This window comes from Trichosurus vulpecula, chromosome 6, assembly GCF_011100635.1.
Source record: "Trichosurus vulpecula isolate mTriVul1 chromosome 6, mTriVul1.pri, whole genome shotgun sequence".
NCBI classification, from domain to species: Eukaryota; Metazoa; Chordata; class Mammalia; order Diprotodontia; family Phalangeridae; genus Trichosurus; species Trichosurus vulpecula.
In genome coordinates, this window is record NC_050578.1 from 30,190,575 (window position 1) to 30,204,257 (window position 13,683).

Consider the following 13,683-nt stretch of genomic DNA (forward strand, 5'->3'; position numbering starts at 1 on the left):
GTTTGATTTTGGATGTATTGAACTCAAAATGCCAATGGAACAGGTCGGTGAAAAGGCCCTGTAGGCACTGGAGTCTCAGCTAAAGCACAGAGAAGGTAAACGCTAGAGATAAGACATGGGAGAGCTCATTCATATAAAGCTTGTAATTGAATTCGGAGTAATGAATGAGACTGTCAAAGGAGAGGAGTTCCAAAGACATTTATGTAAGGGTGCATTTTAAGATTTACAATGCACTTCACAAAATTTTATTTGACCTTCATGACAATCTAGCGTGATTAGAGAGGTATTTCAAATACTTTTCACCATTTCACAAATAAGGAAAGGCAGGTTCAGAGTACCTATGGTGCATCCAAGGTCACCACAGCTAATAAGTAGCAGTACTACTACAATATGAACCTAGATCATATCTACATATGGTGACCTTTCCAATCCACAAGAGTTGTCTCCCACATTTCTCAGGAAGATTAAACTACTCTCTCCAGGCTTGTCTCTGGACCCTACCATGCCACAGCAGGTTCCTTACCCTCAAAACTTACTCCACCCTTGGAATTCTCACACTAGAAGTACATTTTGCCCATGTGGCCCCTTCCTCTGAATGGCTGGTTCTTCCCAGAACTGCCATGTTAAAAAAAAAGAGCTCAGGTAAGCCATGTCTTCTTCATTCCTCTCTGGGCTCCACTCCAGACTCTCAGGATATCATGCTTTCCACTCCCTCCCCCTTCACCTTCCTTTCATGTGCTGTCTACCTCCCATTAGAATGAAAGGTCCTTGAAGGCAAAGAGTGTCTTAATTTCTGCTTGTGTATTTTTATTCCCAGTGCTTTAACACATATCACAGTAAATGCTTAATAATGCTTTTTGACTTGACTTCTCATACCAGTTAATTAATATACTTGTATCATCCTTTATATTTTTCAAAGCACTAATATACAATATTTGATTTGATCCTTATTATATAACATACAGACTAGACGGCAAGTGCTATACCAAGATGGAAAAATTTAAAGTCTGGGCCAATACTGGATTAGAGTATTAGACTAAGTTTATAGAGGCTTATCACCATATTGGACTTAGGGTAATGAGTTTTTCTGCTCAAATTCATGCAGACCATGTATTATATGGCAGTATCTAGAATCTCTTTCTAAGTGGAAAGGTGGGATGAAAAGCTGTAGCCTGAACTGCAGATCTTTGAAGTTAAAAAAAAACCTTATTTCACCTGAAATTAAAGTAAACTTGGTAGTAATTCATAACATTCAACTATGCATTAAGTATCTAAATGGAGAGTACTGCCCTGACTGAAAGATATACAAGATTTTAGGAAAAACGTGGTATCTATCTTCATAATCTTAAAAAGGAAAAATGATACACAAATAAAGGGAATGCCAACAAAGTAACATGAAAGCCTCAGATTGTAAGGTCTGAGAAAAGAAACACCATTACTAATGGGAAGGAGGGAAATCAAGGAAAGCATCATGAAAAACAAGATATGAATTGAGTTTTATAAGATGTGAGCAGTCAAAGGATCTGCATGAAAAAAATGCTCTAAATCACTAATTAGAGCAATGAAAATTAAAACCCTGAGGTTTCACCTCATACTCATCAGAGCAGCAAAATAAATAAATAAATACAACAAAGGAAAAGGACAAACGTTGGAGGGGCTACAGGAATACAGGCACATTATTGCATTGTTAATGGAACTGTGAATTGGTCTAGCCATTCTGCAGACCAATTTGTAACTATGCCCCAAGTCAGTCAACTGCACATGCTTTTGAAGCAGTGATACCTCCACAAAACCTAGACTCCAAAGAGAACAAAATTATTTATAGCAATTATTTTTATACTAGTAAAAAATTGGAAACTAAAGGGATACCCATCAATTGGATGATGCCTAAACAAACTATGGTAGATGAATGTAATAGAATAATTTATTTGTGCCATATAAAATGACTAAATGAATGGTTTTAGAGAAAATGGAAAGATCTGTATAAAATGATGCAGAGTAAAGTGAGTAGAACTAGGAAAATGATACAATTACAAGAGTATAATGCATAGTTGTTACAAAGGTTTTGTTTTTCTTCTTTTCCAATATCAAGGTAAGAGGAAGAGGGGAGGGTAAGGAAAGAAAAGATCACTGAAACATTTTAAAATGCACATTAGACAACAGAAGGAAGGGCAGAAGGAATTATAGACAAGCAGGGCAGTTTTTGAAAGTTACATGTTGAATTCATCATATATTAAAACAAACTCTACATAACCAACACAACCACACACAAAACCAACTCATATATGAGACAGGCAGTTTTGTATAGAATCCTCTTCTGTTCTACTACCTATATGAAAATGCTCATTTTATTTGGTATTTAAATTGAGAATTTTTAAAAAGAAATAGAAAAAGATGGGCAGGAATTTCATAGCCAGATAGAGTATGCTCTAGGGATGGAGAATGGCATGGAAACTGGCAAATTTCAGTTTGGCTTGAGGTAAGGTATTATTGTTTGACCTTCCTTCTAGAAGAACACCACTACATCGGGAAGGTGATGTCATAACTTGCAAGTGAATTGAATTTAAGTGAGGCAAGCTGCAAAAAGTCATCAGCCTCACTCTCTCTTCCAGAGCTATTTAAGTCCAGTGACAAGATATAGATCAGGATAATGAGACGGCCCTGGATGCAGTGGGAGTTTGTCTGAGGCTATACCCATTCAGTGATTAAGGCTAGGTAAGGAATGAGGCAAAGAATAACGTCTTTTGGGGCAACGAGGTGGCGCAGTGAGTACAGCACCGGCCCTGGAGTCAGGAGGACCTGAGTTCAAATTCGGACTCAGACACTTGACACACTTGCTAGCTGTGTGACCTTGGGCAAGTCACTTTACCCCAATTGCCCTGCCTTCCCCTCTGCAAAAAAAAACAAAAGTGTCTTTTACCTCCTCAAAAAAAAACAATCAATATGGGAGGGGAAGACTCTCAGGGTTTATGGCCAAAACAGAAATGACTGCTATTTACACTCACTCTGAGCCATCAGAGCCCAAACAATGACCAAATGAGGCTTGAGCTGGGACCTACTATTGGCCAATCAATGACAGCGAGAGTGATTTGGGTTTAAGGCATGGTCCTTAAAAAAAGAAATCTAGCCTGTAAACACCAAGACATGTTAAGAGGTTTCAGCAATCAAAATTTATATTCATTTGGGCAGAGTACCTGCAGGTAAGGGTATGATGCTCTACCTGGACAGAGGTAAGGTAGGTAGAAGAGGAGTAGTATAAGATAAGGCTGGAAGGAAGTGTGTCAGAAAGCAAAGCTGAAGACCTTTAACTTTACTCAGTAAAGCAAAGGGGAGAGACAATGAAAGGTTGTGAGCGAAAGAGAGACATGACTGTGTCTACACGCCAGGAAAATTAGTCTGGCAGGAATGTGAAATATGAATTATGGTGCAAGAAGAGATTGGAGGCATAAAAACCACTGGGAATCCAATATAATAGCCCAAGTAGATGATGAGGAACTTGTACTACAAAGCAGAAATGGAATAGAGAGGAAAGTTTAGATAGTGGAGATATTAGAGAGGTAGAAGTGGCAGGCCTTAGTAAATTAGTTATGAGAATTGAAGAAGAAAAGTCAAAGAAAACTTCAAGGTTTAGAATGTAGAAGACTAGGTGAACACAGGTTTAGAAGGAAAGCCAATATAGTTTGGTCATGGAAAATGCTGAGTTTGAGGTACCAATGGGTAAAGCCAAGTGGAGCTGTTGTATAAGTAGTTGGAAACAGGATCTGGAACTCAGGACTGAGCAAAACATCTGCATTGGAAGTCATTTGCCTAAAGATGACAGCCGAAGCTATGACAGTGAGTAAGATTACCCAGGAAGGCTATACAGAATGAGAGAGTCAAGGACAGAAATTTGGGGAGCATCACATTACAAGGCCAGGGAGAAGCAACAAAGGAGACAGGTAAAGTGTCTTAAAGGAATGAATTAGGCAAATTGCCTTTATGTAACCCTTCTCACAGCTATTTCTCAGAAATAGGGAGTGATTTCCATCCCCCTTCCACTCCTCTCCACTCCCTCACCCCCCCCCCCCCCCGCCCTTGACCCATGTCTGCAGGAATAAATTGCTTATTCCTTTTCCAAATTTAAATGAGCTACAAGAACAGGACAGATCTGAGTATTTAAAATTATTATCATTTGAGAAGGGTGTAAAGAAATACTATGAAATTATAGTACATCTTCAACTATTTCTGTCACACAACCTATCCTAATCCTGAACATCCATTATTTTCTAGCCGAGTTACTATGGCTAATTTTGAGATCTAGTTAAGGCTAAATTCTCAGATATAAGAAAGCAACCTCCACTCTAATTTATGGCTGTAATAATCTTTTCATTGCTATTTCTTTCCTTTCCAATTCGTCTGCCCCACACAAGATCTTATGCCTTGTTATCTAATACCTCTTTTATTTGGAAGAGTGACTAAGAATAGTCTCCCTGTTTATACCCAAGGTTTAGAAATCTACATATTTATGCATTCCAATACATTTTCACAATCACCAAACTCAAATCAAATAGTTACAACATGGGGAATAAGGACATTTTTGTAATTTGGAGAGGGTATTTCTTAACATTTTTTAGGTCAACTTTATTTTTAGAAATCTAGACTTGTGAGTTCATCAACCTAAGGATCTCTTGACATAGAAATTCCTCCTATGCAGCTCTGAATTTCTTGGATAGTGCTAAAGATATGCCTGGGGGCACTGAGAAGTAAAATGCCTGCTCAAGCTTACACAGCCAGTCTGTATCAGAGGCAAATCTTGAAAGATCACAATTCAATCCACTTCTATCCACTGCACCAAAATGCCAATGTTTTGGAAATATACTCTTCAAATTCTAAAACCAGGTCTTTTAATCAATGAATTACAGTAATATAGTACACAGTGTTTTATTCATGGCAATGTCTTTGATGCTTTTAATGAAAGCCTAAAAACAAAGTTGTCAAATAAACATTTTCAATATGTACAGATAATCTTTCAGTGACTAAATTGACATTTATCCCACTACTAGGAATATATCCTAAAGAAGTCCAAAGCATAAAGGTCTTGTATAATACCTAAGCCAAAGTAGCAACGAAAAACTGGAAACAAAGAAATACTTCTAAACAGTTCTAAAACAAAGTCTTGCTAGTAACCACCTACTACTGAGTTTGTGGTAGAGTAGTTAGAAATCAATTTTTTAAAATCTAAATGTTCTTAACCTTTGATTATATTTGAAACCTTTGTAAGAATGTGCAAGAGAAATGTCAGCAACATTCATGACCCATTTTTACTCGAGGCAAGATAGGCTATATGAAAGAATCTATAGATTTAGAAAGATTAAAGTAAGGCTGAGTTAGTCATATAAAGTTAATCAAAGCAGAAGGATGGATTAGTCATTGCAGTGGAAAGAGAATGAAGTAGAGATATATTAAAGAAAGAATTAAAGTTGTACCTGTCTAAATTTGGCAAAAGAAAGGAATAAGTCAAAGATCATCTCAAAATTTCAAGTGCAGGTGACTAGGAGATAGCTGGTACAATTTATAGATAGAGGTAAAAGTTGGGAGAATATGCTGTGTAGAATTCCCACAGAAAACATAGTGAGTTTGAGTAACTCACCATTCAAAGGGAAATGTACACTAAGCATTTGAAGGTAATGGAGGGAAAGTTTGAAGACTGGACTGATGACATATATTTGGGGGTTATTAGCATATGGGATGAAGCCACAGAATGGCTAAAAATAATCTAACGAGGGTTCAACTGCTCCAGAGGTAGCACAGCCAGGGTAACAAAACAGGGACCTCTGAAAGGCTTATCTCTGATGAAATGTAGTAGTTACAACTATAAGATGGGTCTTGGGGCTAAATGTTTGCTTTCCCTTTTTATCCCCTTCTTTCAATATTAAACTTAGGGAATTGAGGACTGGAAGAGATAAACTCCTATGTGTCTCCAGGAAAAACAGACTAGTAGTCAAAGGATGTAGGCTCTACTCCTGGCTCTGTTACTAATGAATTTAACTGATATAACTAAAGGCTTTTAAAAAGAGATCTATGTGAAAAGAAAGACAAACACAGGTATACAATGAAAACTAGCCCTGACAACATGTAGCACAAGCCAGATAGAGGGAAGGGAGAAGGGGCAGACTAGAACTATATTCAAAACAATTTGGTACCTGTGTGACCTCAGGCAATGTAGTTCCCTTCTTTAAGACTACTTCTTCATTTGTAAAAACAAGGACCCTTCCAGCTCTAAAATTCTATAAAATGTATCTAATTATGAACATATAGAATTTATAAAATGTAATATACTTAAGATATTAGTAAATATATTAAATCATGACATATATTACACAAAATCAAATGCTTTTTACAATCCAATTATTATACAGCTTCTCCTGTCAATTTCTAGTCCTTGTCTAAGGGTCTAGTTTCTAGTTTCAAAGGACCAGGAAACTGTTCAGGTATTTCTCTATTATCTGGCTTTTTGAGCATTTATTAATCTTAATTGTAATTAAGAGAGGAAGCAAGGTACAGGGGATGGAGCACTTATAAGTGCTGTATAAATGCTAATTACATTATTATTATAATCACATGAGAAGGCAGATACTACAGTTTGCACAGTTCTCTGTAAATAATATCTGAACTGGACCTTCTAGTTACAGATATATTACTGAATTTTCAATGCCTTCTTTCACTCATGCTAAGAATTTATCTCCGTTTTTTATAAGTGAAAACTTTGTTTAGTGCTTAAATAATCCAGTAGCTAAAGTAATCAAATCCAATCAGATACTAATAGGTTTTAAAATTTTATTACTTAAGTTTTAAATGGCAGATTAGAGTTTTCTAATCTATTATGAAAATATATATTGAGTGATATTAGAAAAAGAGATTGACATTTTTTAAATTAATATGGATATGAGCAATTTTACCCTAACCAAAAAGACAAATTTGATTGAGGGCTGATTTACATGTATATTTTAGAGGAAAGGAAATTTCCATACAGTCTGCATACACTCTTAAATAATATGATCAAATTAGTTCTTTGCTTTCAAGTAAAATAAAACGTATGTTTTACACTCACAAAGCCTTACAAAATAAGCAAGTCCTTTCTTTGTCTTTATTAAGCCTTTGTATCATGTAGTGTCTATTGAAAAGTTTTGATATTAAAAGACAACTTCTTCACCTTCCAAGAACTTTTATTTGAATTAAGAAGGCAGAATGAATAATCTGTATTCTTTCCTTCCTAAACTGGCTTTAAAAACTCTTGATTTTGGGAGTTTGTCTCAAAGTCTCATTATCTTTTCGCTTTTTTAAAACTACCGTTTGTGATAAATAGGATTACTTCAAACAAGACATTTTAACTGAAAAATATGTTCCCCCAAATCAAAAGTTTATTTGTCATACAGAAACTTTTAAAGAAAATCTTTGGGCCTTTAACTTAAAATATACATATGATCTAAACCAACTTAAATGTTTTGGTTATACTTTTAATTCATGTTAAATAGTTTCCCCTCTAGATGCGTGTGTTCTGATATTGCCCCAAGACAGCAGTTGTCATTTTTTTTGTGGTAGTAAGATATAGTGGATGGTCCTCTTCCAGAATGAAGGACAAACAACAAGACACAGTGGACAGGACAGTAATCAAACTACAAGTCAAGATCCTTGTTCTATCTCTCACTAGCCATGTGCCTCTGGGCAAATTCCATAGAACCGATCGTTAGTTTCTGCCAATTGTGAAATGAAGAATTTGAAACTAATTATTTTTGAGGTCTCATCCAGTTCTAAACTTGTAGGAGTCTATATTTTATTTGCCTGTATCATTACTGTCCATTTTAACTACAAACTCATAACAGGCAAAGACCACATCTGCTCATAGTGCATGGAGCCCAAAACACAACCATAAATATGTGGAAACCTGACAGCTTTGAAGCCATCATATTCCAAAATACATTCCTCCCATGACAAAGTTAAGATGGAAAAAATAAGTGTTATGGAAACTTTAACTCTAAAGCATAAACATTTTAAAAATCAGTGCAAGTTTATCAAAGATTGAAATACATTTAATTAAATTCCGATTTAAAGCATGAAATTAAATGTCATTACTCTCTAAATCTTTTTTTAAAGGAAAATTACCTTTCAAAAGTTGATTCAGGTCCACTGTATCATGTAAGACTTTTTGTTTATATCTGTTGTCCAAGTTGGATTCTAATGAAAGTGATTTAGAGGTGAGATTGGGTCCATTTTTTTCTTTCCCTACTCTGGCTGATTTCAGATATTTTGAATTACACTTTGAGTCTTCGAAATTTCCAAATGCTTCTTGGCTCACATTTTCTTGCCTTTTTACTTTTGTTTTCTGATCATTTGATGCAGCCAGTTCAAAAGACTGAATAGGGCTGATGTCTGGAGTTGATAAAGGAGTTACATCAGTCACAGTATCTTCAGATTCCTCTGTGAATTCGCCAAGTTTTGGTTTAGAATTTATGGATGGTGCTTCTGTTGACTTTTTTTGTTTTGGTGACAGCTGAGCTAAACCAGGTGCAATTTTCTTTGAAGATGACTGAGGTGAATCAGAGAGACAGATATCAGATTCTGTAGCTGAACAATCTGTATCTGTACTTGTAGAAGATGAAGAAGATGAAGAGGTGGAGGAAGAAGAGGAAGAAGAAGAGAAAGAAGAGGAGGAAGAACTGATTTTGTTATATTTTTTACTTGTGCACTTTTTAAAATTATTAGGTGGTTTAGCCGACTTGGGTCTGATATGACGTCTTTTCCCATCATCACTGCTCTCTTCTCCATCTGTATGGTAATCATCTTCTCCTTTCCTTACTATTTTAGGGACTCTAGTTGGAATAGTTAAATGTATTTTTCCAGCTGTTGAAGTACTACATATATTCTTTGATCCTGGACTTGATGAGGATGAAGATTTTCCAGGACAGTTTTCCAAGGAGTGATCTTCCGATGTCTTCTCTTTCCTTTCATTTCTCTTCTCAATAAGATGATCTTCCTTTGTAAGGACATCCAGTTTAAGATCTAAATTTTCTGCATCTGCTTCTCTTTTTCCCTGTTTGTTAAACTGCTTGTCAACTGGTGAAATACTGCTTCCACATTTCTTTTCTTCTCCATCAAAATCACTATCAAAGAAAGAATGGTCTACTTCACCCTCTGATATATCTCCATACTGGTCCATAATAGCAAAAATATTCCTGAAAAAGTAGAAAGTGTTACTATCAGAACAAAGTAATTTTCAAATACGATAGCTCCATAATGCCACCATATCCACAGGTAAGTTTCTATATTATAAGTACTATGGTAGTACTTATAGGTAGGTTCTCCTAAGCAATTATCCGTTTTTCTCAATCTGATGCTTAATATATGCATAAAAAGCCGGTAATTCTTTTAAAACAGTCTGACTAAGTGACAAGGTCTACTAGTTTTCAAATAATTAATGTGTATAAATACGAAAATCTATGATCTCTGATTATTTAACATGACAAATTACAACACAGGACATATTGCTGACAATATCCAAGTAATCTCCTATTCATAAACCCAGGGAGATATTCAGGCTTTCCGACAACAAGGACAGCATATTGCAATAGAGAGCACAGCCAATTACAGGCACCTTCCGGGCTTGGGCTGTCTGTCTGTCAATGACTTTCAGTCTGCCTTCATTTTAGCTTTGCAGAATTACTTCAGATTACTTCTCCAGCCATCCTAGACTATTCGCCATTCCCCATTCAGGACATTGCATTTCCATCCTCTGGGCCTAAGCGCAGCCAATGCCAGAAATGCTCTTTCAACTCATGATGCTCAGCAGCTGTGGGGCACCGGAGTGCACAGAGAACTGGGGCTGGAGTCAGGAAGACCTGAAATCAAATCCGGCCTCACACTTACTAGCTGGGGGGCCTTGGGATATCGCTGAATCTCTGTCTGCCTCAGTTTTCTCAGCTATAAAAAGGGGATAATAACTGCACATACCTCCCAGGTTTGTGAGGATCAAATGCAGTAACATTTGTAAAAAATATCTAGCATAGTGCCTGGTTACATAACTACATGTATTATGTATGTAGACATCTATATCTACCTATATGCACACATACATAAAACAAGTTATATAAATGCTTGTTCCTTTTTCTCCCCTACCCGTTCCCTAGCTCAGTTCAAGGCTCAGCTCAAGCACCACCTCCAGCCTCACTCTCTAGTTGTTGTCAATTCTCTTCCTCCCCAAATTACTTTCTATTTATTTCATGTGTATTTTGCATTTAACTATTTGTTTACATACCCTCAATGGATGAAGGGCCTAGGCACAGGTTCCCAAAGTGGGTAACACTGCCCCCAGGGGGTACTGAAACGATGGGGGAGGGGAGACAGCAGTAGCTTCAGGTGCAATTGGAGGGAGGGGGCTTAACCTAACGCCAGGGGGGTGCTGAGTAATTTTGTTTTTAATGGGGGTGATAGGGGGTGGAGCCAAGATGGCAGCTGGTAAGCAGGGAATAATGTGAGCTCCGTACGGAGACCCTCCAAAAACTTATAAAAAATGGCTCTGAACCAATTATAGAATGGCTGAACCCACAAAACAGCAGAGGGAAGTAGGGCTCCAGCCCAGGACAGCCTGGATGGTCTCTGGGTGAGGTCTATCCCACACAGAGCTCGGAGCTGGGAACGGAGTGGAGCAGAGCCCAGCCTGAGCGGCGTGGACCATCCAGACCAGAAGCCAGGCGGAGGGGACCCTAGCGCCCTGAATATGTGAGCTGCGGCAGTTACGAGACTTCTCAACCCACAAACACCAAAGACTGCGGAGAAGGTTAGTGGGAAAAGCTGCGGGAGTGGAAGGAGTTCACGGTTTGGCTTCCAGCCCCGGGGGCAGCGGAGGTGGGGCAGCTACAGCTGTTGTTACTTCCGGCTCCAGGCCCACCTGGTGGGAGGAATTAAGTGGCGGATCAGAGCAGGGGTGCACAGCCTGCCGAAGATCTAAGCCCAGTTCGGGTTGGAGGTTGGGGAAGGAGCAGTGCTGGTGTGGCAGAGCTGGCACCTCCCCCCCAAACGTGGAACATAGAACTCTGTAATCTACAAGCAGTCGTACCCCACTGAAAAACTCAAGGGTCAAGTTAGTTGGCTGGGAATATGGCCAGGCAGCGAAAACGCACCGAGATTCAGTCTCAGACTTTGCATTCTTTCTTTGCTGACAAAGAAGACCAAAACATACAGACAGAAGAAATTAATAAAGTCAAAGAGCCTACAACAGAAACCTCCAAGAAAAACAGGAACTGGTCCCAGGCCATGGAAGAGCTCAAAAAGGAGTTGGAAAAGCAAGTTAGAGAAGTAAAGGAAAAACTGGGAAGAGAAATGAGAAGGATGCGAGAAAACCATGAAAAACAAGTCAATGACTTGCTAAAGGAGACCCAAAAAAATACTGAAAAATACACTGAAGAAAACAACACCTTAAAAAACAGACTAACTCAAATGGCAAAAGAGCTCCAAAAAGCCAATGAGGAGAAGAATGCCTTGAAAGGCAGAATTAGCCAAATGGAAACGGAGCTCCAAAAGACCACTGAAGAAAATACTACTTTAAAAATTAGATTGGAGCAAGTGGAAGCTAGTGACTTTATGAGAAATCAGGATGTTATAAAACAGAACCAAAGGAATGAAAAAATGGAAGACAATGTGAAATATCTTCTTGGAAAAACCACTGACCTGGAAAATAGATCCAGGAGAGATAATTTAAAAATTATTGGACTACCTGAAAGCCATGATCAAAAAAAGAGCCTAGATACCATCTTTCAAGAAATTATCAAGGAGAACTGCCCTGATATTCTAGAGCCACAGGGCAAAATAGAAATTGAAAGAATCCATCGATCGCCTCCTCAAATAGATCCCAAAAAGAAATCTCCTAGGAATAATGGGGGTGATAGGCCAAATAAGTTTGGGAACTTCTGGCTAGAGGATGTTATGCCCTGCGGGGGCAAGATGGAGAAACTGGAGTGGGGGGGGGCAGGGCATAACAAGGATAGAGACGGTTTTTATCCTCGTCTTTCTAACCCCTTGACTTCTACCCCAGTGTCTGTCATATTAGGTATTTGATAAATGAAAAAATTAAAACAATAAATTTATCAAGGGGCCCAAAAGGGAGAAATACAATTATACAATTAGCCTATAAACATATAGCCCAGATGTACCAAGGCAAAGGACTGCACCCCATCTCATCCCCACAAAACCTTTAAGTTGGCCACAAATTTCTTTTGGAGATAAGAGTGATAGGGTTATGAATGAAGGCAAGGCACTGATATTTTTAAAAACAAAAAGATTCCTGCTCTCCAAACAATCATAATTTCATATGCCATGAGTAAATACTATATTTCTCAAAAAGGTAAGGTGATTTGTCTCTGAAACAATTTACATAATTAAAAGTTGGGAGTTTACTTTAAATTCTCCCACCAGGCACCATCTAGTGTAAAAAGCTGACAACTGCAGGCTGATATAATTTTAACCCAAACAGGAAATCTAGGGAAAAGAGGGTCTATGTTTACTGCTATTTTTTCCTCACTCACTTCAGAAGTTACTGATGACCTATATATATATATAAGTTCAGGAATACCACTGTGGTTTTTGCACTTTTCTATGAGTTTCTTCATTTTTAGAAGTGAACTGTGAAAAGCCATGTTCAGCATTCTGTGGAAATTAAAAACTAAGAACAAAAAAAAATCATAGATCTAAAAAGCTAGAAGGGACTTCAGATGCCATCTACTCCAAATTCCTTTTGTTATAGATGAGAAATGTGAAATTGAGGCAGAGTAAGTACCTTGCCCAAGGTTATATATGTATAAAGTGGCAAAGCCAGCATTCAAACCCAGGTTCTCTGGTGTCAGTGATCTTTACACTGTACCAAAACATACGAAAAGTTAACCATGCTATTTTTTTTTTTTTGCTTTTTTGCCAGGGCAGTTGGGGTTAAATGACTTGCCCAAGGTCACACAGCTAGTACATGTGTCAAGTGTCTGAGGCCGGATTTGAACTCAGATCCTCCTGACTCCAGGGCCAGTGCTCTACTCACTGCACCACCTAGCTGCCCCAACCATGCTATTTTAAAATGTGGTCAGACAATGGTACAAAAAGAATATGCCTAATTTCTAAAGGGAAAATAAATAAAGCCTGGCTTAAGGTTGTTTTGCACCTGTAGGCAGTTATGGGATGATAGAAATTAAGCGATTATAACTAAAGAATTTTTTTAAAATACAAAACTATTTCAATTTTATTGAATATAGGATGATGAAACTAATATGTTGAGAGGCAATATGATGTACAGCAGAGTTGGCTTGAGAATTGAGCAGATCTGGCTTCAAGTCCACCCCCCACACCCCCATGTAACCTCTCAGTGATGCAGACAACCACAGAAGACTTTAAATTGCAAGCAGATATCAATCTGCATTAGAAGAGGAAGTTCCCTTTACAGATTCAATTTTTTAAAAATTAAAAATAAGTAAAATACCTTGCAAATACTAGAGATAATAATATGGAATAAGGAGAATAAGGAAGATGAAGAGAATGACAGTAATGCAATTATAAAGAGGAATGAAGTTTAAAATTAATAATAAAGCAACAAGAATAGAAAATAGACTAATTTCAGAAGCCAAACCGCTAGTGAAAAATGTATATTGTTAAAAACTGCACAAAATT

General features: G+C 37.6%; 1 protein-coding gene across 2 annotated transcripts in view; it reads right to left on the reverse strand.

Annotated features, from left to right (window-relative positions):
• The window catches only part of CFAP97 (cilia and flagella associated protein 97), a 36,622-nt gene that overhangs the window by 16,446 nt on the left and 6,493 nt on the right, over nt 1–13,683 (reverse strand). For both annotated transcript variants that reach the window (XM_036764692.1, XM_036764693.1), the window contains exon 2: nt 8,143–9,212. In XM_036764692.1, coding sequence (XP_036620587.1) covers nt 8,143–9,212 — 1,070 coding nt within the window. The remainder of the gene's footprint in view (nt 1–8,142; nt 9,213–13,683) is intronic.